Source organism: Ornithorhynchus anatinus, chromosome 17 (genome assembly GCF_004115215.2).
Source record: "Ornithorhynchus anatinus isolate Pmale09 chromosome 17, mOrnAna1.pri.v4, whole genome shotgun sequence".
Classification (NCBI taxonomy): domain Eukaryota; kingdom Metazoa; phylum Chordata; class Mammalia; order Monotremata; family Ornithorhynchidae; genus Ornithorhynchus; species Ornithorhynchus anatinus.
In genome coordinates this window covers 13,817,458-13,841,615 of record NC_041744.1, presented here as the reverse complement: position 1 = coordinate 13,841,615, position 24,158 = coordinate 13,817,458, and the positions used below count along the sequence as shown (strand labels likewise).

General features: G+C 57.5%; 1 protein-coding gene across 1 annotated transcript; it reads left to right on the top strand.

The window, feature by feature from the left end:
* Positions 1-483: 483 nt before the first annotated feature.
* CA4 (carbonic anhydrase 4) lies at positions 484-17,284 on the top strand. Its single transcript, XM_029082516.2, has 9 exons — positions 484-566; positions 2,647-2,720; positions 10,131-10,175; positions 12,519-12,686; positions 14,008-14,150; positions 15,270-15,368; positions 15,711-15,774; positions 16,091-16,254; positions 16,625-17,284. Exons 1-9 carry the CDS (start codon positions 484-486, stop codon positions 16,814-16,816), a joined length of 1,032 nt encoding a protein of 343 aa, XP_028938349.1. The 3' UTR covers positions 16,817-17,284.
* The last annotated feature ends 6,874 nt before the right edge of the window (positions 17,285-24,158 follow it).

Genomic DNA, 24,158 nt, shown 5'->3' with positions numbered 1-24,158 from the left:
AGGGAACCGGTCTACAGACTCTGTTATAGTGTACTCTCCCAGCCGCTTAGTACAGTGCTCGGCATACAGTAAGCCTTCAATAAAGATGGTTGATTGACTGATTGAGGAAGCTGAAGGGCGGCTCACAGATGGCCCGGGGTTGTAAGCTTGATGGGGCCAGCGCTCTCTGCATGGGATGGGCCCATTCATCCAGATTTATGGCCTCGCTGGATGCTCAGAAATGGGAAGAAAGTTGGACGGGGCAGAGTGGGAAAGCCTGGAGCTGGCGCCCTCTCCTCATCTCCAGCTGGCTTCCCACTACGCTCCGGGCCGCCCGGGGGCAATGCCCGGCCTTCGCCCCACCAGCCGGCCTTTCCCACGGTCACCCACATCCTGCCCGGCCGCCCGCAAGCGGAGCGAGGCTGTGGGATGGGGAGGAGCGTGCCTCTCGGACCCTCACCTGGCTCCGCCCGGGAGGCCGGCAGCAGCAGCTGACCATCAGGGATGGACCCTGAGTACCTGAAACCCACCGGCAAACCTGCCCCAAAGTTGTCCGCCAAGTTAACGAGCGGGAAGCCGGCCACAAGGTGGAGACGGGGTGGGGGGTCAATCACTTCCCTTCTCCGGGCTTCAATTTCCTCATCTCTAAAATGGGGATTGGGTCCGTGAGCCCCACGTGGGTCAGGGACTGTCTCCGACCCGATTTGCTTGTCTCCACACCAGCGTTTAGTACAGTGCCTGGCACATAGCAAAGGTTTAACAGTAACCCAAATTATTATTAGTATTCTCACTTTGACCCCAGAGGTCCCCGAGGGCCACCTCCGGGGGGTCGAGGGCGGCGGCAGGTGGGAAAGGGTCAAGGTTCAGGGAGAGGGGCCGACGGGCTGGAGCGAGAGGGCCGGAGGTTTGCGGCCGGGCTGACTGTCCGGCCCGAGGCTCGGACACAGACCGCGGAGCACCTCGGCCTCCCTCCTCCCCAGCTCACATGTCCACGATTTCGGCCCTTCCCTCTCGTACATCCTCCCACTCGCCCCCCTCCCCAGCCTTTGCCGGTCAATCGTATTTATTAAGCACTAAACGTGTGCTGAGCACCGTACTGAGCGCCTGGGAAAGTTCAATAAAGCAATGAAGAGTGCCAATCCCCGTCCGCGACGAGCTCGCGGTCGGGGGGGAGACGGACATCGATCCAAATAAGCAGACGTCGATCTAAATGAATAAAATGACGGAGATACACATAAGTGCTGGGAGGCTGGGGTGGGGAGGAGGTGGGGAGCAGAAGGGAGCGAGAAGCAGCGTGGCTTAGTGGAAAGAGCACGAGCTTGGGCGTCAGAGGTCGTGGGTTCCAATCCCGGCCCCGCCACTTATCAGCTGCGTGACCTTGGGTCAGTCGCTTCACTTCCTCTATGCCTCAGTTATCTCATCTGGGGATGAAGATTGTGAGTCCCACGTAGGACAACGTGATGACCTCCTATCTACCCCAACGCCGCGAACGGGCCCCGGCGTACAGTAGGCCCTTAACGAATACCATCATTATTATCATTAAGGCGGTGGGAGATGAGTCCGACGATAACCCTGCCCTGCCTGCTCTTTACACCAGCCTTAACCGTTCTCACACACACACGCACAAACCAGTATACACACACAGAGGTCCAGTCGCACTCGCCAGTCATACAAGCACGCGCCTCCGGACACCGACCCGCAAACGAGCACGTAGACAGAGCAGGTTCACCCGGGCGGCGCGTTTGCACCCCTCAAGTCCACTCCCCGGCAAACACCCTCACCTGGGGATCCACGTCCCTGCCCCCCACCGCCCCCCACCCACAGACACACGGGGACCAGCACATCGCCCTGGTGAGCCCGGGGATCCGAGCCGTTGGGAGCCAGTAATAATAATAACAACGTTGGTATTTGTCAAGCGCTTACTATGTGCAGAGCCCTGTTCTAAGCGCTGGGGTAGACACGGGGGAATCAGGTTGTCCCACATGGGGCTCACAGTCTTAATCCCCATTGTACAGAGGAGGTAAGTGAGGCCCAGAGAAGTGAAGTGACTCGCCCACAGTCACTCAGCTGACAAGTGGCAGAGCTGGGATTCGAACCCATGACTCTGAATCCAAAGCCCGGGCTCTTTCCACTGAGCCAGTGTCCGGAGGACGGACGGGAGGACGGCCCGGTCCCCTCTCCTCGGGAGGCTACCGGACAGCGTTAACCCTTCAGGGCCCGGAGGCCTGAGCGGGCCGGAGCCGTTAGTGATGTTTCTTTCCCTCTCCCGTCCGTCCGCCCCGGCCGGTCCCTTCCTCCTCCTCCTCCTCCTGCAGCCCGGGCCGGGGCTGGTCCTCCGCAAGGTCCATCCCCAACGTTTAGGGCCGGCGGCGGGGCAGGTGGGCGGGCCGAGGGGCCGGGGGTTAGCGGTGGGAAGGTCGAGTCCGGTTCGAGCGCTGCGGCCCCCCGCCCAGTGCGGCCCGGGGGGGGGGGGCGGGGCCGGGGGCCGGGGGGCGGGGGCGGCCCCGGGCCCGGCTGTAAAGTCGGGGCCGTGGGTGCGGGCAGGTGGCGGGCAGCGGGGCCGAGGATGGGGTCTGCGCTGCGCGCTCCGCGGCTCGGGCTCCTGCTGCTGGCGCTGGCCGCCCTGCCCCTGCCCCTGCCCCTGCCCCTGGCCCTGCCCCTGCCCCTGCCCCTGCCCCTGCCCCTGCCCCTGGCCCTGCCCCTGGCCCTGCCCCTGGCCCTGGCCGAAGCCTCCGGACAAGGTAAAAACTGCCGCCGGACCCCGACCCTTTCCCCGCCACCAACTCCCCGCAGCTCCCCGCGGCTCTCCTCACCTCTCCGGCTCTGCCCCGCAGCTCCTCCGCAACTGTCCCCAGCCCGCGGGGTGACCTGCGGCGCGGGACCCTGCGCGGTGCGCTGCTCCCGGGGTCGGGCCAAGGGCCCCCGGGGGTCGCCGGGCCCGAGGCGCAACGCCTGGGGCGCAAACGGGGGGCACGGGGGGCCCACCCGGGGGGCACGGGGGGCCCACCCGGGGGGCACGGGGGGCCCACCCGAGGGGCCCAACCCCTCCACCGACCGCGACCCCGGGCCTCGGGGTCATCGAAGTTGGGCAGGGATGGTCTCTCTCCGTTACCGAATTGTCTGTCCATTCCAAGCGCTCGGTACAGTGCTCCGCACATAGTCAGCGCTCGATAAATACGATCGGAAGAATGAAGACGCTGGAGGTGTGGGGAGGCCGGGGGGCTAGAGGGGACGGCCATTCATTCATTCGAGACTATTTATAGAGCGCTACGTGCAAAGCACCGTACTGAGCGCTTGGAAGGGATGTGTACGGTGCGCGCGCGTGTGTGTGTGTGTCTGGGGGTGTCTGTCAGCACTGTGCTATATTTTATATATTTATATTGTCTATATTTTTATTACCCTACTTATTTTGTTAACGAGGTGTCCATCCCCTTGATTCTATTTATCGTGATTCTGTTGGCTTGTTTCTGTCCGTCCCTCTCCCCCGATGGGACGGCGAGCCCGTCACTGGGCAGGGATTGTCTCTATCTGTTGCCGAATTGTCCATTCCGAGCGCTTAGTACAGTGCTCTGCACCTAGTCGGCGCTCAATAAATACTACCGAATGAATGAATGTCGGAGACACAGAGACAGAGAGACAGAGAGAGAGAGAATAAATTTGCATGACCCTGGGCGTGAGACACGGCTATCGTAGAAGGTGATCGGTGCGAGAGACTGTACTTTCGGGATCGGGAGGGCGTCAGGGTTTCTGATTGTGTGGACGGCTGGAGTGTGTGTGTATATGCATATTTACATCTTTACATACATATAGCTTTACATGTATCTTTACGTATGTATCTTTAAATACATATTTACACACATAGATGTATATTTACACACATAGATGGGAAGCAGCGTGGCTCAGTGGAAAGAGCGTGGGCTTTGGAGTCAGGGCTCATGAGTTCGAATTCCAGCTCTGCCACTTGTCGGCTGTGTGGCTCTGGGCGAGTCACTTAACTTCTCTGGGCCTCAGTTCCCTCATCTGTAAAATGGGGATGAAGACTGTGAGCCCCACGTGGGACAACCTGATTCCCCTATGTCTACCCCAGCGCTTAGAACGGTGCTCGGCACATAGTAAGCGCTTAACAAATACCAACGTTATTATGTTTGCATGCACGCTTCAATGTCGTGCAAGGCGCTGGGGTTGGGGCTGCTTTGCGCGGGCCTGTGTGCGGGTCCGGCTGGGGATGGTCCCGGGGGCGGGGGGCGAAGGGATTGGGCTCCAGCCCCTCCCCGGACCCTTCCCCGATCCCCTCGTGCCCCTTTCCCGGGGGAGCCGGACCCTCCCCGCCCGTCCCCCCCCTCCCCGGCTCCCTTTCCTGGGCCGGTTTTCGTTGAAAGATGAAAAGTGAGGCCCGGGGGCGGAGCAGGGGGCACTCACTCTCTGGGAGGGGGGCGGGGGTCCCCTCCCGCGCCCCGGGACGGCCGGGGGCCAAGAACCCAGCCCCCAAAGTCAGAGCCATCCTGGGTTCCAGTCCTGCGCGGGCCTCAGTTTCCCCTCCCCGCGCAGAGGAGAAGCCCACATGGTGGGCCGCCCGGGCCTCTGGGGGCCGGGGACTGACCCACCCCCCTCCGACTCGTCTCTCTCCCTCTCCCCCATTTCTCTTCCCCTCCGACCCCCCACCCCCATCCCTTCCCCCACAATAAACTGCGGGGTTTAAGGCGTAGAGCACGGGCCTGGGAGGCAGAAGGACCTGGGTATCTACCCCGGCGCTTAGAACAAGGTTCGGCACAGAGTGAGCGCTTAACAAATACCATCATCATCATCATCATCATCATTATTATTATTATCATTAATCCTGTTTCCGCCACGTGTCTGCTGTGTGACCTTGGGGAAGCCATCGAACTTCTCTGTCCCCCAGTTACCTCATCTGTAAAATGGGGATTAAGAGTGTGAGCCCCATGGGAGATGGGGACTGTATCCAACCTGAGTAACTGGTATCTCCCCCAGCGCTTAGTACAGTGCTTGGCGCATAGCAAGCGCTGAACAAATACCACTAGTATTATTATTATGTCTGCTGTGTGACCTTGGGGAAATCATTTAACTTCTCTGTCCCCTACTTACCTCATCTGTAAAATGGGGGTTAGGAGTGTGAGCCCCGTGTGAGATAGGGACTGTGTCCAACCTGAGTAACTTGTATCTCCCCCAGCGTTTAGAACAGTGCTTGGCACATAGCAAGCGCTTAACAAATACCACAGGACTGCGTTCAAACCTATTTAGACCCTTTAAACCGCGAACCCGTTGTTGGGCAGGGATTGTCTCTTATCTCTTGCCCAATTGTACATTCCAAGCGCTTAGTACAGTGCTCTCCACATAGTAAGCGCTCAATAAATACGATTGAATGAATGAATTTGCTTGTATCTACCCCAGCGCTTAGTACGGTGCCTGGCACACAGTAAGCGCTTAACAAATACCACAGTTATTATTATCATTCCACCGCCGCCGGCTCTGGATACAGGACCGCCTCTCCGCCCTCCACCTTTCTCTCCCCTCCCTGCTGGGACTCCGGACCTTCCTGGAAGTTCACGGAGGGCAGGGAATGTGTTCTTTTATTGTTCCATTGTACTGTCCCAAGCGCTTACTACAGTGCTCCGCACATAGTAAGCGCCCAATAAATACGATCGAACAAACGAATGCAAGGGTACCGGAAACCCAGAGCGGTTCCCAAAGAGGAGACCCCTAAAGCTGGATAAAGGAGGCCTCTCCCCCGCACCCCATCTCCCAGCCCCTGCTCAGGCCCGGGGCTTGCGGGGTGCGGGGGTAGGTCGAGAGACCCCCCCCCCCCAAATCCCGGAGCCGAGCCGCCCACCGACCCTAATGGCTCTGGCAAGAGGGCTGCAGACCAAAGTTTTCATTGCCCAGGGCCGGGGAGGGGGGGCAGACTAATAATAATAGTTGATAATAATAATGATGGTGTTTGTTAAGCACTTACTATGTGCCGAGCACTGTTCTAAGCGCTGGGGTAGACACAGGGGAATCAGGTTGTCCCACGTGGGGCTCACGGCGGGAGCCTAGGAGATGCCCCCGCCCCTGCTCCCTTCCGAGGTCCACCCTGGCCCCTGGTCTCCTCCTCTCCATCCTCGGGGGAGGGTGGTCGGCACAGGTCACGAAGGTTAGATGCGACCAGAGACGAAATAGGAGAAGCAGCGTGGCTCAGTAGCAAGAGCCCGGGCTTGGGAGGCAGAGGACGTGGGTTCTGATCCCGCCTCCGCCACTTGTCTGCTGTGTGACCCTGGACAAGCCCCTTCACTGCTCTGTGCCTCGGTTACCTCCTCTGTAAAATGGGGATTAAGACTGTGAGCCTCACGTGGGACAACCTGATTACCTTGTAACTGCCCCAGCGCTTAGAACAGTGGTTGGCACATAGTAAGCCCTCAACAGATATCATTATTATTATCTGAGGTAAGGCAGGGGAGGAAGAAATTCTCGGGAAAGCCGCCACTCGCTGAGTTCGATGCCAATGGCCTGCCTGGAGGAGGAGGGCTGAGTACTTGGTACTTACCTCCCCCTCTCCGCACCCCCCCACTCCCTGCCTCCATCCCACCTCCCTCAGGCACAGGTATCTCTTGTCCCCGGGCAGTAAGGGAAGCGTAGCAGTTACCTTAGCTGAGCCGGCTACAGAAGGGTGAGGGTTCTGCTTACAATATGACCTCAGACACCCCCACCCTCCCCTCACAGGGGCCCGGATGCAGGATTGATGGATGGATTGATTATCAAGCTGCATTCTAACTCTGCAGGATCCCAAGGCCTCAGTTTCCCCGGTCACCCGGCTTCCAACTCCTGGCTGGGCCCCCCCTGCTCCATAGCTCTTTGCCGCGCCTCCCGGTGAGTGCTCAGTACATACCACTGATGGTTTGATGGACTGATTGACCCACTGAGGAAGCGGCGTGGCGCAGTGGAGAGAGCACGGGCCTGGAAGTCAGAAGGTCATGGGTTCTAATGCCGACTCCACCATTCGCCTTCTGTGTGGCCTTGGGCAAGTCACTTCACTTCTCTGGGCCTCATTCACCTCATCTGTAAAATGGTGATTGAGGCTGTGAGCCCCACATAGGACAGGGGTTGTGTTCACGCCGATTAACTTGTAACTACCTCACTGCTTAGAGCAGTGCCTGGCACATACTGAGCACCGAACAAATACCATAACACTAATAACTATTATCATAATCCATTCCCTTGCCACCGGAGGGGGGAGGATTAACAGCAGAGCTCTCACACTGCACTTCTCTAGTGCCAGCTTGTTCCCTGTGTCGCAATCTCGTCTATCATCTCGCTGCCGACCCTTCCCTACCTCCTCCCCCTCCATATGCATCAAACCACCCCTCTCCCCACCTTCAAAGTCTTAAGGTCACAACTCCTCCAAGAAGCCTTCCCCAATTAAGCCCTCTTTTCCCCTCCTCCTCCTCCCCCTTCCCTGTCACCTCTGCACTTGGATCTGTGACTTTTGGGCACGGTATTCACCCCGCCCTCAATTCCACAGCACTTAGTTACAGATCCATAAATTCGATATTATAAATTCTTTATATTAACGTCCGCATGCCTCCTCTAGGTTGTAAGCTCACCGTGGGCAGGGAAGGTGCCTGCCAACTGTCCAATTTGTACTCTCCCAAATGTTTAGCGCAATGCACCGCACGCAGTAGCCGCTCAATCGATGCCATTGAGTGGAGAAAAAAGGCGGAATCCGGCCAGGGTCAAGAAATAGCCCCGCCTCACCCAACCGGGCCAAGCCCCTTCCCCTTCCAACCTAGACTGTTAGAGGGGGTTTCTTGCCCCGACCTCCTCCACCCTCCCCTCTGGCTCTCAATTCCTCTCTCTGTCTTTGTCTCTCTCCTCTCCTCCTTCCCTGACCCTTCCTCTCTCCTTGGCCTTATCCCTCCTTTCCGCATCTCCTCTCCCTGTCCTCTCTCCCACCCCATCTCTTTTCCTCTGCCCCCTCTTGCTTTCCCTCTCTGGTTTCCAAAGGAAACTAAACATCTGACTCAACGCGAGGGGACACCTTGCCAGATCCAGGTAGTGTTACCGACTGCATCTCCGGATGACCTTGCGGGCAACTTCTCAAAGCCCTGACGAGGCTGGACAGCTCTAACCCCACTTGGCAAGCTCCCCTGGACGCTCAGGTGCTAACAGGCCTGGGTGCCGCCAGTTGCCCCCAGTCCTTGTGGGCAACGAGCAGCAGGAACCCCAAGATTGGGTGGAGCCCCCTCCCAGCCCCGCAGCACTTGTGTCCCAGCCCCAGAGCACTTATGCCCAATAGACCTTATTTATTTCTTATTAATAAGAAATAGACCTTATTTCTATTAAGGTCTGTCTCCTCCCTCTAGACTGTAAACTCGTTATGGGCAGGGAATGTGTCTTTTACGTTGTTAAATTCTACTCTCCGAAGTGCTTAGTACAGTGCTCTGCATTTTTTAGCAGGTGCTCAATAAATACCATTGATTGATTCGAATGATTGATTGGGGGTAGCTGGAAACAGGACAGAGGACACTCAGTGCCCCGGGGGTAGAAACCCAGGGAGGGGATTATCCCCAGACACCTTGCTCCGGTCCTCTTTTTCCTTCCTGCCCTCTCCTTCTCTCTCCCATTCTCTGACCGTCCTCTCAGTCTCTCTGTTTTCCTGTGTATCTCCTAATCTCTGTTTCCAAGCCTGTTTCTCCGTCTCTGTCCAAGCCTCTCTCTCTCCATCGCTGCCTCTTTACCTGGGTTTCCCCCTCTTTGTCTCTACCCCTAGTCTCTGTCTTTCTGCCTCAGCCTCTCGGTCTCCCTGTCTCGGTTTCTCTCTTTGCATCTTCAAAGGTGATGCTGTAGATGGTAAGCTCCTCGAGGCCAGGATCTTGTCTCCTTTACCGGACTCTCCCAAGTGCTCAGTACAGTGCTCTGCACAGAGTAAGTCCTCAGTAAATACCACTGATGTCGACGCTGATGGGAATGATGATGGCAAGGAGATTCCATCCATGAGCTTGTGCCAGTGAGAGCAGGCTCTTCCACCCTGTGTCCCCAGAGTCGGCAGGCTGTATTTTAAGCCCCTTCCCCGGCAAGAAGAGCAGGAGGGAAGCAAGAGAAACGGGAAGAGGAGAATTCAGCGGCGGCGAGGGCGGCTGGGGAAGGGTGGTGGGTGAACAGTCGGCTAATGGAGCCGTTTCTCCCAGCCCCTCCGTCAGCCTGGGGCGGCCAGAGGTGACTTCCCCCCGAAATGGATTCTTCCATCTAAAGATCTGCCTCTCTCGTCTGTGCCCGGGAAACCCAGCTGGACTCTTTCCCCCGCCGGCCCCAAGCCGGGCTTCCGGGCCCCCTCTGTCCAACCAGGGGATTTAGATCTCGGGTCATTCGGGGACAGGGGGTTCGGGAGAAGGAGACCCAGCTCGGCAGCCCCGGGAGAGCCAGGGAGGACCAGCTGCTTGCTAGGCAGGAAGGCAGGCGTGGAGGCGGACAAGCTTGTTTGTTTAAGGACGTGAATGTCTCAGCAAAAGGACGAGGCGTCCTCGGTCCCCACTAAGCCCTCTTCCCTGGGGCAAGGAGGGGGAGGGAGCTCAGGACTAGCTCGTGTGCTCTTCGTGAAGCTGGATCCCCCCCAGTGCTCATCTCCTCCCCCCCCCCCCCCCCCACCGCCCGGCTTCAAGTATGGAGGCTGGGAGGCTCTCATCATCTCCTCCCCAGGCAGCCCTTATCTGGTCAGTCCCTCTCCGGCCAGCTCTCCAGGCGGCTAGGCCAGCCCCTGCCAGAGGAGCCTCGCGGCTGAGTGGATAGAGCACAGGCCCGGGAGTCGGAAGCACCCGGATTCTACTCCCGGCTCCGTCCCTTGTCTGCTGTGAGACCTCGGGCCAGACACTCCGCTTCTCTGTGCCTCAGTTACCTCATTTGGAAGATGGGGATTAAGCCTGCGAGTCTTATGTGGGACGGGGACTGTGTCCAACCCGATTAGCCTGTATCCACCCCAGCGCTGGGTACAGTGCCTGGCACGTAGTAAGCACTTAACAGATACTATCCAAAAAAAAGATAGGGAACTATGGGCAACCACGTCTCTGCTCCCTGCTGCCTCCTCTCCAGAGTGGACTGGAGCCCCCAGCCCCAAATTGGGTTGGGGCAGACCCCCTGACCCTCCCCTTTCTTGGTTGCAGGACACTGGTGTTACCAGTCGCAGGTTAAGGCTGAATCTTGTCAAGGTGAGTCAGGGGGCTGGTGGGGGGGCCTGGGGAGGGGTCTGATCCAACCCTTCTGGCCGGGGGGTGGGGGGAAAGGGGCGGGGGGCGGTCCTGCTGAGGCCCGGGCTTCCATCACCCTCTCCCTTCCCTCCGGGGAGCCCTCCCGGGGGCCACCGGCAGGGGGCGCCCCCAAACTGCCCTAAAACGTCGTGCCCGAGGCTGTGAATGGCAGGAGCCTGGGGCTGGGACTGAGGGATCAATTTTCTGTCTTCATTGAAAAATGTGCCTGCCCATCTGCAGCCCGATTGCCCTCCACTCTAGTCAATTTCCTTGGGCCAGTGACCGTTCATTCATTCACTCATTCAATAGTATTTATTGAGCGCTTACTATGTGCAGAGCACCGCACTGAGCGCTTGGAATGGACAATTCGGCAACGGATAGAGCCAATCCCTACCCGATGACGGGCTCACAGTCTAATCGGCGTGGCTCGGTGGAAAGAGCCCGGGCTTTGGAGTCGGAGGTCATGGGTTCGAATCCCGGCTCGGCCACTTGTCAGCCACGTGACTGTGGGCAAGTCACTTCACTTCTCTGAGCCTCCGTTCCCTCGTCTGTAAAATGGGGATTAAGACTGTGAGCCCCACGTGGGACAACCTGATTCCCGTGTGTCTACCCCAGCGCTTAGAACAGTGCTCTGCACAGAGTAAGCGCTCAACAACTACCAACATTAATCGGGGATTTGTCTGGGGGCCAGTCTAGGCCCTGGACATTCAGACCAGGCTGGGGAACGCTGCTCGATTCCGACAGGGGTGTCGGGGGTAGACAGGGCCGGACCTTGTCTCCCCCTCAATCTTTTCCTCAAAGCCTCTAGACTGTAAGCTCGTCGGAGGCAGGGAATGTGTCTACCGACTCGGCTAGACTGTATTCTCCCAAGAGCTTAGTGCAGTGCGCGGCCCACAGTAAGCGGGAGAGCTCACCTCCTCCGGGAGGCCTTCCCAGATGCCTTTTCTTCTGCTCCACCTCCCCCCCCATCGCCCCTACTCCCTCTGCTCTACCCCCTCCACTCCAACAGCACTTTTGTATATTTGTACATATTACTCTATTTGATTAGTGATTAGTATATATCTCTAATTCTATTGATCTATTTTGCTGGTATTGATGCCTCTCTGCTTGTTTCTGTGGCCTGTCTCCCCCTTCTAGACCGTGAGCCAGTTGTTGCAAAGGGATTGTCTCTATCTGTTGTCGAACTGTACTTTCCAAGCGCTTCGTCCAGTGCTCTGCACACAGTAAGCGCTCGATAAATTCGATCGAATGAATGAATACTATTGATTGATTGAAAACCACAGCGGAGTCCTGTGCTCTCAGGTCTGTTCTGAGGGGGTGGGTCACGAAACCACAGCCACCATCAAGGGATCCCACAGCTTTCTCCCTCCGGGCTCCTTCCCGCCTCCAGGCTGTCCAGCCTGCCCAAAGCCAGGGGACGGTCTCCAGGGCCCGTGTGCAGTTTGGCCTAGTGGCTAGAGCACGGACTTGGGAGTCAGAGGGACCTGGGTTCTAATCCCGCTCCACCACTTGTCTGCTGTGTGACTTCGAGCAAGTCACTTCACTTCTCTGTGCTTGTTACCTCATCTGTAAAATGGGGATTAAGACTGTGAGCCCCACAGGGGACGTGGACAGTGTGGAACCCAGTTAGCTTGTATCCACCCCAGCGCTTAGTACAGTGTCTGACATGTAGTAAGCATTTAAAAAATACTATTATTATTTGCAGAAACAGGTCCCTGAAGGGCTCCGAGTTGACCCGAGTTGACCGGGGACGGGGGGACGGGGCGGGGACGGACAGACAGGCAGGCAGCTACGCCCTCTCATTCATTCATTCATATTTATTGAGCACTTGCTGTGTGCCGATCACTGTACTAAGCGCTTGGGAAAGCACAATATAACAATAAACAGATACATCCCCTGCCCACAACGTGCTTATAGGCTAGAGGGGGAGACAGACGTTAATATAACTAAATAAATTGCAGATAGGTACCTAAGTGCTGTGGGACTGGGCGGGAGATGAATAAATGGAGCAAGTCAGATGGCAACGTCCCCCCCGGGGCTAGAACCCCAGGTCCCGGGAGGCCATTAGGCCAACAAAGCTTGGCCATAAAGCACAAGCTGTCGCAGCCCCTCAGAGTCCCCCTCCTCGGCCTGACAGGGCCCCTTCACCATCATCTCAGGCCCACTGTCCCCCGGGGAGGGGCCCATGCTGGTCTGGATCTGGGGAAGACCTTGCTTCTGCTCGCTGTTTCCTCAATCTGCCCCCTCCCTGCCCGTCCCCTCTGCAGTCCCCTCCCTGTGGCTCACCCCGTCCACCCCCTGCAGGGCCCTGGGAGTGGTCGGACCTCTCGGACACCCAGTGCAACGGCTCTGAACAGTCGCCGGTCAATATCTTCACGGCCCAGGTCAAGCACAACGCCTCTCTGGGGCCCTTCTCCTTCCAGGACTACGACAAGAAGCAGAACTGGACTCTCAAGAACAATGGGCACTCGGGTCAGTCTCTGCTCCGGCCTGGGGGCTGCTGGCCTCGGGGGACCCCCTCCTCACTCTTCTTTCAAACCCCAGGCTGACCCCCACCTCCACCGCCCCTCCTCCTCCCTCCACCCCGGGGGGTGGAGGGGAACAGCAGGAGGACAGGACCCTGAGAGGCTCCCTGGAGTAGCATCCAGCAGCTAAATACCCTCTGGGTTCAAGCGCTTAGCACAGTGCTCAGGCATAGTGCATCCCGGCTCTGTCACTCGTCTGCTGTGTGACCTTGGGCAAGTCACTTAACTCCTCTGGGCCTCAGTTACCTCATCTGTTAAAATGGGGATTAAAAAATGTGAGCCCAATGTGAGACAATCTGATTACCCTATGTCTACCCCAGCGTTTAGAACAGTGCTCTGCACATAGTAAGCGCTTAAATACTATAATTATTATTATTATAGTGGCTAGAGCACGGGCTTGGGAGCCAGAAGCTCATGGGTTCTACTCCCAGCTCTGCCGCTGGTCCCTGTCCCACATGGGGCTCATAGTCTTAATCCCCAATTTACAGATGAGGTAACTGAGGCACAGAGAAGTGAAGCGATCTGCCCAAGGCCACAGAGCAGACCAGTGGCAGAGCTGGGAGTAGAACCCATGAGCTTCTGGCTCCCAAGCCCGTGCTTTGGCCACTATAATAATAATAATACCCGATTTCTTGTACCCACCTTAGTGCAGAGCCTGGCACACAGTAAGCGCTTAACAGTTACCACAATTATTAACACAATAAGTGTTCAATAAATACAGTGATTAATTGGTGGGGGAAGGGAGGAGAGGGAGAGGGCACCCCCAAGGTCAAAGACCATCACCCATTACCCCCTGGGACCGGATTGCCCAGGCTCCACTCTGTTGTGCCAACTGCCTTCCAGGCCTGAGTGGGAGAGAAGTAAGGGAGAGAGGGAGGTGGGCATGGAGCAGGGGGAGAAGACGGGAGGGAAGAGGAATGGGGAGGAGGTATTGCTTTGGGAAAAGCATCGAGCCACCCACCCATCCTCCCCCGTGCCAGCCGGGAGGGGTGTCCCTCAGGGGGCCGAGGCGCAGGGACCCGCTTCCCTCACTTCCCTCTCCAGCTGGCTGCGGAGCCAAACCCGGCCCTGGGGATCCAAGCTCCTCCACCTCAGGGCCCTGCTCCAGGCAACCCCTCTACTTTCCCCGAGGAATCTAGTGGGGGCCTGGGGAGGGAGCTGGGCCCGGAGGGACCCGGGGGAGCAGTTAGGCCCAGTTCCCCAGCCGGGGAGAGGAGTGGGGAGCCGGCCCTGACCTTCGGCCCCACTGTCTCCCTCCACCCCCCCAGTGGAAGTGACGTTCGAACCGCTCAGGCTGTCGGGCGGGGGTCTGCAGGGGACCTACAAGGCCGTCCAGTTCCACCTGCACTGGTCGGACTCGGTGGAGCAGGGCTCAGAGCACACCCTGGATGGGGAGAGGTTTGCCATGGAGGTATGGGGGCCCAAGGTGGGTGGCAGGGGTGGGCGTGGCTGCCCGGGGCCTCTCTCCCAACGGGGGATCGCGCGGCAGGAGCCCCTCCCTTCTTCAAACCCGGTTCTCCTCAAACCTTGTCCCTCTAAGCCTCACACCGACCATCTCCTCAGAGACTGTAAGCTCGTCGTGGGCAGGGAATGGGTCTGTTTGTTGTTATATTGTACTCTCCTAAGCGCTTAGTACAGTGCTCTGCCCACAGTAAGCGCTCAATAAAGGCATTTAACCCTGGTATCCCCAAATCCTGTAAACTCTCCCCTTCCCTCCCTCCTCCCTCGCTCCTTGTCTTCCTTCCTCTCTTTCTTCCTATTTGTTAAGCGCTTTTTTTCCTGTGGTGTTAGTTAAGCACTTACTATGTGACAAGCACTGTTCTAAGTACTGGGGAAAATGCAAGATAAGTTAGACGCAGCCCCTGCCCCACATAGGGTTTACAGTCTAAGTCGGCAGGAAGAAAGGTTAACTCCCCACTTTACAGTTGAGGTAACAGGCACAGACAAGTTAAATGACTTGCCCAAGGTCACACAGCAGACAAGTGGAGGAGTAGGGATTAGAACTCTCACTCTCAGGCCTACGCTCCTTCCACTAGGCCACCTTTTTACGTGCCAAGAAGCACTGGGGCAGATACAAGGTGATCGGGCTGGACACGGTCCCTATCCCATTTGAGTCACAGCCCTTAGATTATGTAGGGAGCAGTGGTAGGGAGTAGGATTTAATTCCCATTTTACAGACGAGGAAACTGAGGGCACACAGCAGACAAGTGTCGGAGCCAGGATTAGAACCCAGGTCCTCTGACTCTCAGGCTCTTGCTCTTTCAATTAGGCCATCAGGTAGATCACATCTACCGACTCCTGTGTACTGTATTCTCCCAACCACTTAGTACAGTGCTCTGCACACAGTAAGCGCTCAATTGATCGATGGGTTGGGCATTGGAGGGCACCGGGGAGAGTCCCACCTCCCACCATCCGCCAGCCAGAGATGGGGCTCAAGGTGACCTAACCTCTGCCCTAATTAGCCCCCCTACCCTCTTCTGGCTCTCTGTCCCCTTGTCGTTAACCCCTCTCCTCCCATTCTCCATCTCAGATGCACATCGTCCACATCAAGGAGAAATTCCAAACCGTGACGGAAGCTTCGGAGGGGGATGACCGGGAGGGCATCGCCGTGCTGGGGTTCCTGGTCAAGGTCAGGACGCTTCCCCCGGCTCCCTCCCCCATCCATCGCCACCTCCCTGCCGGCCCCCCACCTCACCGGGGAGAGAGGCGTTTGTGCTCACTCTGCCTCTGAGGGTCTGTCTCTACCTCTCTCTCTCTGGGTGGCTCTACCTGTGGCTTCTAGAACATCGAGAAAGGAAGGTGGGGATCGGGTGTGAGCGGAGGGAAGGTGAGGCCTTACCTCCCCTCCACCTGCCCGCCGGGTTCCCCTGCAGCTCTCTGGAACCCTCCCACCCCAGGCCAGATGATCCATCAGGTCAGACCCGGTGGCCCAAGGTGTGGACTCGGCCCCCCAATTTGGTTCCTTTTTCAGAATGGGTCTGAAAACCCCGCATTCGGAAATTTAATCAGCTTGCTAAAGAAGATCCAGGAGAAGGGTAAGGGAGGACACTGCCCCTAGGGTGGCAGATGGAGGAGGGCTGGATGCGAGGAGGAGGCCCCCATTCTCTGCCCCCCTTGCAGGATAAGCTCCCCGGGGAAGGGGGGTCCTAGGGGAGGGGATGATTCTCCTCCCTGCGGTTCCACGGGGATGGGAACCAGTGTTCCCCCGTCCCAGCTTGTCCAGTGGGGAGGTGCGGTCCAGGGGTGGCTGGGGAAAGGGAGGGGTGGCTGAGAGGACCGAGCTGAGACTCCCAACGGCCCGGTGGACCCCCGCCCTCCCACCCCCGCTGCCCTCCGCTGTGCCCGCTCCAGATCAGTCGTCCTTGCTGCCGGAGGTCCGCCTGTGCGACTTCCTCCCCAGCGAGGACAAGCTGAACAGATACTTCCGCTACCTGGGCTCCCTGACCACGCCCGGCTGTCAGGAGAAGGTGATCTGGACGCTATTCAAGGAGCCGATAGAGCTCGACGAGAATCAGGTATATCCGGCCCGCCAACCCCTTCCCTCACGACCCTCTCTGCCTGAGCCAAACCCCAGGAGATCCAAGGGCTTCCAAGAAACCCAATTCCATCCTGGTCCCGAGGAGGCCTTCTCCTCCACCTCGGGCTTCTCCAAAACCCTCCCTGCTGCTACTCCTCCCGGGGAACAAGTGAGCTCAGGACAGACCCATCAGGCTGCCCCTCTCCCTACAGACGGGGCCCACGTTCTGGCTCCGAGGGTGGATGAGAGGGAGGATGGGTGGGGACCTGGTGCCGGGATCCAGGTGGGAGGTGGGGTCTGGGAAGGGTAGAGGGGGTCGGCAGTCAGTCGAAGGGCCGAGCTGACGGGCAGGCCCGGCTACCCGACAGATCACCTCCTTCTCCAAGACGCTCTTCTACGACAGTAAGAAAACAATGCCCATGAAGGACAATTTCCGGCCCGTGCAGATCCGGGGGCGACGCGAGGTGCAGGTCTCGGGGGCCGGGTCCCTGCTCCCCTCAGCCCGGGCCGCGACCCTGGCGCCTGCCCTCACCAGCCTCTTGGTCTCCCTCCTTCTCTGAGTGGCTCCGCGCCTGGACTCCATCCCCGGACCCTGGGACTCTCCAGCCCAGAAGCTGATGGGGAGAACCCCGAGTGGGATTTCTACTGGTTTATTTGGGAAGAAACTTCCCCACGGCCCCCACCGTCCCTTTCGCTCGGCCTCATCCTTCTGGGGCCTGGGGCTGGGGGAGCGGCCCGGGGTTTGCTCCCGGGGAACTGTGCTGAGCTAGCCCCCAGCCAGCCAGTCAGCCCCTCGAGCCCGATGGGTTCCATCCCTTCCCCGGCCTGCACAAGACCCCAACGTGGGGTGAGGCCCCTTCCCCGTAACTCAGGGTCAAGGGGGTGGCTCCCAGCCCCCTGCCCCCCAGGCACAGCCTCCCCCATCCACTCTCACATAGGATATTTGGGGTGCAGGGAGCTGCAGGGGGACTCTGGCTGGGGCCCAGAGAAGTGGGAAGTACTGTCAATAAAAGCAGATACAGTTGGCAGTGATGTCTCCTCCGCGCCTGCAACGGGAAGTTGGAGGACGAGGGTGGGGGTGCCCGCCGCTCAGCCCCTACACACGCGTTCACTCCCATCTCGGTTCTCGGAGGGGTCCTGGGCAGCCAGGACACGATCGCCGCTTTATTATCCAACATCCAATCCGCTCCAGCCACTGCCGCCTTTCCCCCCCATCAGATCCCGGCCACAGACTCAGCCCCAAGCCAGAGGCCAAAGGCCCAACGCTGACCCCGAGTCTCCCTTCTCTCTGACGCTCCACCACCCTGCTTTCTCCGCTCCTTCAATCAATCAATCATTGGCACTTACTGAACACTTACTGTGTGCACAGCACTGTACTAAGAACTCGGGAAAGTACAGGAGAGTTGGTAGATGAAATCCCTGCCCACAATATTAATGGTTTTGGTTAAGTGCTTATTACATGCCAGGGACTGTATTAAGAACTGGGGTGGTTACAAGCAAATGGGGTTGGACACAGTCCCCGCCCCACATGAGGCTCACAGTCTTAATCCCCATTTTATAGATGAGGTAAATGAGGCGGAGAGAAGTTAAGCAATTTGTCCAAGGTCACTCAGCAGACAAGTGGCCAGAATTAGAACCCAGGTCCTTCCGACTCCCAGGCCAATGCTCCATCCACTAGGCCACGTCGCTTACGTGTTCAGTACACGCTCTACGAACAGTAAGCACTCAATAAATACAGTTGAATGAATGCTTCTCCCAAGGAGCTTACGCGCTAATGGGTGGGGGGAGATTGATATTAAAGTGGATTGAGGTAGGGGAAATAGACTATAAGAATATATACATCGGTACCGGGGTGGGTATCGAAGTGCTTAAAGGGTATGCAAAGTCGAAGCAGAGGGGAGGCTCGGGGGGGGGGGGGGTTCACAGTCGACTCAGAGGAGAGGGATGGTAAGGGAAATACAGGGCTTAGCCTGGGAAATGTCTCCGGGAGGAGATGTGATTGCAGGAAAGTGGTGGACAGCCGGATTTGAAGGGGGAGGGAGTTCTAGACCGAAGAGAGGATGTGGGCAAGGGGTCGGTGGTGAGACAGATGTGATGGAGGTACAGAGAGTAGGTTGGCGTGAGAGGAGCAGAGTGTACGGATTGGGTCCAAGTAGGACGGCATCGACGATAGATAGGAGGGAGAGATCCGATTGAGCGCTTTTAAAGCCAGTGTTACGGAGTTTCCGTTTGAGACGGAGGCGATGGGCAACCGCTAGGGGTTCTTGAGGAGTAGGGAGACATGGACTGAATAATTCTTCAGAAAAATGATCCGGGCAGAAGAGGGAAGTACGGACCGGAGAGGGGAGGATACAGGTAGGTCAGAGAGGAAGCTAACGCAGTAATCGAGGAGGGGAACGAGATCTCGGATCAGCAGGACCGCAGTTTGGACGGAGTGGAAAGGGCGGATTCTAGAGCGGTTGTGAAAGCAGAATCGACGGATTCAACGTGTGGGCTGAAAGAGACGAGTCGAGGATAACGACAAGATTACAGGCTTGTGAGAAAGGGAGTTTAGTGGTATCCTCTACAGTGATAAGTCAAGGGAGAGATGGGGTTTGGATGGGAAGATGAGGAGCTCCGTCTTGGACGTGTCCTTCCCTCTTTATAGATGGGCAGAAGAGGAATGGGGAGGATGTGGGATGATTCTGGGGAGTGATGGAGATGGGGGGGAGGAGTTTGGAGTGGAGAGGAGGGTGAGAGACACGGGAGAGGAAGGAGGCGGCGGCAGGGGAAGCTGGGGGGCACACGGTGAAGAGGAAGACAGGAACTTGGCCATAGTCCGTGGTGGGGGATACCCTTGTGGCCCCCCAGAACCTCCCTATAAAAGCCATCTGAGCCAAGGGGCGGGAGGGAACGGTCACAAAGCCCGAGGGATCTCCCAGGCCAGGACCAGCTCCGTCACCTTCCCGGACTCCAGAACGCCCGGGGAGGGACCAGCCGGTGGGAGGTGGGATGGGGGCGGGAGCTGGACGGAGGGACAGGGGTGTGTGGAAGGGGTGAGAGCTGGGGTTGCCAGAGCCCCCACCCCTCCGCCGCCTCTGGCCCCCGGGCCTCTCCGGCTGCCGGTCAGGAGTGACCGGCAGCTGGGCTTCCAGCCCCCAACCGTCAGCGTGACCGTGAATAAGAGGCTCTGAAAGCAGCCCCCGCCCTGGCCGCCCGGTCACCGCTGACCACACGCCCTCAGCCCACTGCAGCCGGTCCGTTTCCATGGCAGCGGCAGAGGCCCTTCCATCAGCCCCGTGGGAAGGAGGGAGAGTTGGGGGGTGGCGGTGGGAGGGGGGTTGGGGCCTTGGGCTCCGCTCGGCCCTCCCGGCCCCCAGCTGCTCACCCTTTCCCACGTTTTTCCCCCGCATCGTCCCTCCACCCCCATGGAGTGAAGTGCTTGGAGATCCCCAATGACAAGGACCTAGTGGGGGAGGGGAGAGCCCCCGTCCCGGGTTCTCCCCACTTCCCCTTGTTCCCGCCACCCCACTCCATCCACGCCCCACATGTCCGGCCCCTCCCTCCACCCTGCAACAACCCATTGGACCGTCCCCGGCACAGTGCCGGGAGAACAAACCTGACAGGAGCACCGCCCCCCGCAACCAAGGACAATACCCCTCCCCCTCCTGGAGCAGAAGAAAGCGGGGGGGGGGTGGCATTGTGGGTCACGATTCGGGGAGGAGGGGTAGAGATGGAGCAGGTGCCCATGCACCGACTCCCCCAAGGTCACCGCGATGGCTGGGAAGGAAGAGTCCAGAGCGCCCTGGCTGCCAGCCCTGGACAGCCTCGCTGCAGCCCCCTGGGACCCTTGGCAGCCCTGTGTGGGGAGGCCCTGATGCCCCTGGCCCCCTTAGAGAAACCCGGGGGGCTGCCGGGCTCACCAGGGTAAGAGCAGCATGGCCTAGTGGATGGAGCACGGACCTGGGCTGTGAGCAGGGAATGCATCAGTTTATTGTTATATTATAGTCTTCCGAGCCCTTAGTACAGTGCTCTGCACAAAGGAAGTGCTCGATAGATAAGACTGAATAAATGGTTCTAATCCTGACTCCGCCGCTCGTCTTTTGTGTGACCTTGGGTAAGCTACTTCACTTCTCCGGGCCTCGGTTACCTCATCTGTAAAATAGGGATTAAGACTGTGAGCCCTATGTGAGACGAGGGAGTGTATCCAATCTGAATAACTTGAATCTACCCCAGCCCTTAGTACAGTGTTTGGCATATAGTAAGCGCTTAACAAGTACCATAAAAAAAGAAAAAGCACAGCTGAATGTGCCCCCTCCTCCCAGAGGGTCAGAAGTCCTGGATCCTCTCAGCCCAGGGGCCATCCAGAGTCATCTCACTCAGCCCCCTGCACCTAGGCACACCTCCCCTAGCCTTTCCATACCTTATCCTAGACACAAAGGCCCCCTAGGCTTTCCTCCTCTGCACCAAGTCTGATGTCTTCTCCGCTGCTTTTTTCCTGCTGCTTTCCTAAGCGCTTAGTACAGTGCTCTGCACACAGCAAGTGCTCGATAGATACGATTGAATGTATGTTTTTCCCCTCCCGTTGCCACTGTCCTCTGATACCGAGACCCCTCGGCCGGCTCTGAGCTGGACGGGAGCCCCGGTGTGCCGGGCTCGGAGAACTGGCTCTGTGCCCCCAAACCCGTGTGCCCCCCGCCCCCATTCCCCTCAGAAAAGCCGAGCCCAGGCACCTCCTTCCACCCTGGGCTCCTGCCTCCATCGAAGAAAAACTCCGGAGGACCCTGAGTCAAGCAACAAGACTGCAAGCTCGTTGTGGGCAGTGAAATGTGTCTGATTACTGTTATACTGTACTCTTCCAAGCGCTTAGTACACTGCTCTGCACACAGTAAGTGCTCAATAAATATGACTGGATGAAAAGCAACTCCTGGTCACCCCAGGGGCCTGAGGAAGTAGGAGAGGGATGCAGGGAAGGAACCCACGCTCCAGCTGGGGTGTAAAGCTTAAATACATAAAGGAATACATAAAGACATTCAATCATATTTATTAAGTGCTTACTATGTGCAGAACACTGTTCTAAGCGCTTGGGAGAGTATGCTGATTGTGGGAAGGAATGTGTCTTGTTTGCTGTTCTACTCTGCTCTCCCAAGCACTTGGGGCAGACAGTGCTTTGCACACAGTAAGTGCTCAATAAATACGACTGACTGAATACAAGAATTAGCAGATACATTTCCTGCAGTCTTTTAAAAAGACTCCCCTTATTACTGAAGGTGAAGCAGAGGATCCCTGTAAAAATAAAGCTGAAGATGGCTGACATGCATGTGCAGAGGGAGAAGGGGGGGGGGGGCGGTGACACTGGGCTTCCGCACTGGCCAACTTGATAAGGGAGGTCTAAAGTGGGCGCCACGTTGGATGCCCTAAGCGGTGGCCACCTTGGAAGGGTCAGAAGCACTATGACTCCCTCTCCACAGGCCGCCCCGAAGAGAGCGCTTCCCTCGCTTGCTATCTGAAGATGGCAGCGGCAGCAGCTGGGTTCAGTTGAAAATTTGAAGTTTGCCACTCTGGAGTCCCGTGTGAAGGAAGGGGCTCCTAATAATAGTGGTATCTGTTAAGAGCTTAACAGTACCAGGCACTGTGCTAAGTGCAGGGGTAGATACAAGTTTATCAGGTTGGACCTGGGGTTCACAGTCTCAACCCCCATTTTACAGATGAGGTAACTGGGGGGCAGAGAAGTGAAGTGACTTGCCCAAGGTCACACAACAGACGTATGGCGGAGGCAGGATTAGAACCACTGACCTTCGGACTCGCAGCCCTGGCCGGGCTGCTCCTGTTGTTAGCAGGGACCAAGGAGAGAATGTAATGACTTTGGATCCAAGCCAGGGATGTCAGAAAAGCTCTGGACTCAAGCGGACTCTGATGACACCCCTACCTTAAGCGGTGGGCTCAGAGTAACATGCAGCTTCTCAGGTGTCTGGGTGTCCAGTGTCACCAAGTGGGGAGGGCCGGACATTCTTTTTTTCACCTCAGAGTGGCCAACTGCATCTAACCCACCCCGGGGGGATGGGCGGCTCAGCCTGACCTCTCCAGCTCCGGATCGTGGGACCTGCTGTCCTGGGAGTCCTCCCGCCTGTGACCCCCACACTCCAACCTGACCTTTGGGGGAGCTGCAGTCGTCAAATCTTGCAGAGGGAGTCTGAGACCTCGAGATCGGGCCAGGACTTGCCCATCTCTCCCAAAGCCTTGCCCCTCTTCCTTCCTCTCACCTCGTTTACCTCATCACTCCCTGCCATTCCCCTGGAGTCACTAAGTCAGAGAATCGCCACCAGCTCTCCCCGAAGACAGGAGAGGAGAAGGGGGAGGCTGAGGAGGAGAACGGGCGAGCTGGGGCGAGGCGAGGAGGGAAGCCGAAGGGTGTGAAGAAGGGGCAGGATGAAGGGCAAGAAAAGGGAGGTGCTTGAAGGGCAAGGAGAAGAGCACGTTGAGGGATGAGGAGAGGAAGGGACCCGAGAGGCAGAGAGAAAGGGAAATGAGGAGAAAAGGAAATGAGAAACAGGCTGAGGGGTGAAGAGTTATCCTCACGCTAGTGCCTGAGGGATGAAGGAGAAAGGGGAGCTAAGGGATGAGGAAAGGTGGGAAACTGAGGGATGAGGAAAGGTGGGAAACTGAGGGATGAGGCGAAGAGGGAGATAAGAGATGAGGAGAGGAGGGAAACTGAGGGATGAGAGATGAGAGATGAGGCAAGGAGAGGAGCTGAGGGGCAAGGAGAAGAGGAAACTGAGGGGTTAGAGGAGCGGGACCTGAAGGATAATAATAATTGTAACATTTGTTAAGCACGTGCTGGGCACTGTTCTAACCACTGGGGTAGACACAAGATAACTGAGTTGGACAGAGTCCAACTGTGGACTGAGGGGGAAAAGGAGGGGCAAGGAGAAGGGGCAAGATGACTGCCGTCCTCAGCTGCCCATATCTGAACTCCAGCCTGGTCCCTGAGACGGAGAACCTCCCCCAGGAGAGTGAACGCTCCAAGCCGGGAAGGAAACCGAAGCCCAGAGAGGGCAGGGATCTGCCCGGGATCTCCGCTGGACCCAGGCAGGACTCCCCAAATGATTCCAGCCCCCTCCCTGCTGCAGGCAGCTGTCCAGGCCCCAGACGTGAGTTCAGATTCCGTGTCTGGCCCGGGCGCAGCTAAAAATACCCAAGGCCCAGCCCAGTCTGTTTAGATATTTCTTGGAAAATCAACTTCCTGCTCGCTTCCAGCTCTTGGTCTCCACACAAGGCCCCCATTTCCTGACGATGAAGAGGGCCCGGTCAGGCCACTCTGGCCGGGCCTGACTTCACTCTAGCCATCTGTGTGGCGGGGAGACCCAGGGAGAACAAACCCAGTGACTCCACGGATCCTCACCTCACCCTCAGGCCCAGTAGGATTTCATGGGAGGGGGCTCCGAAACCGAGGATTATTATTAGGAATAGAACAAAATAATAAACTATCAATATAATATCTGTTAAGTTCTTACTGTATGCCAAGCGCTGCATTAAGTACTGGAGTAGATTCAAGATAAATAGCTTGGACACAAACCTCAGAGTCTGAGGAGGAGGGAGAACGGGTGTTTAATCTCCGTCGGATTCACTGGAGAAGTAATGTGGCCTGATGGATAGATCAGGCTCTGGGAGTCAGAAGGATCTGAGTTCTAATTCTGGCTCCACCACTTGTCTGCTGTGTGACCTCAGGCAAGCCGCTTAACTTTTCTGTGCCTCGGTTACCTCATCTGTCAAATGAGGATTAAGACTGTGAAACCTCATGCGGGATATGGACTATGTCTAACCTGATCATCTTGTATTTACCCCAGAGCTTAGTATGGTGTCCGGCACTTAGTGGGTGCTTAACGCATACTATTATTAACCGTAATAATAATTATTAATTAT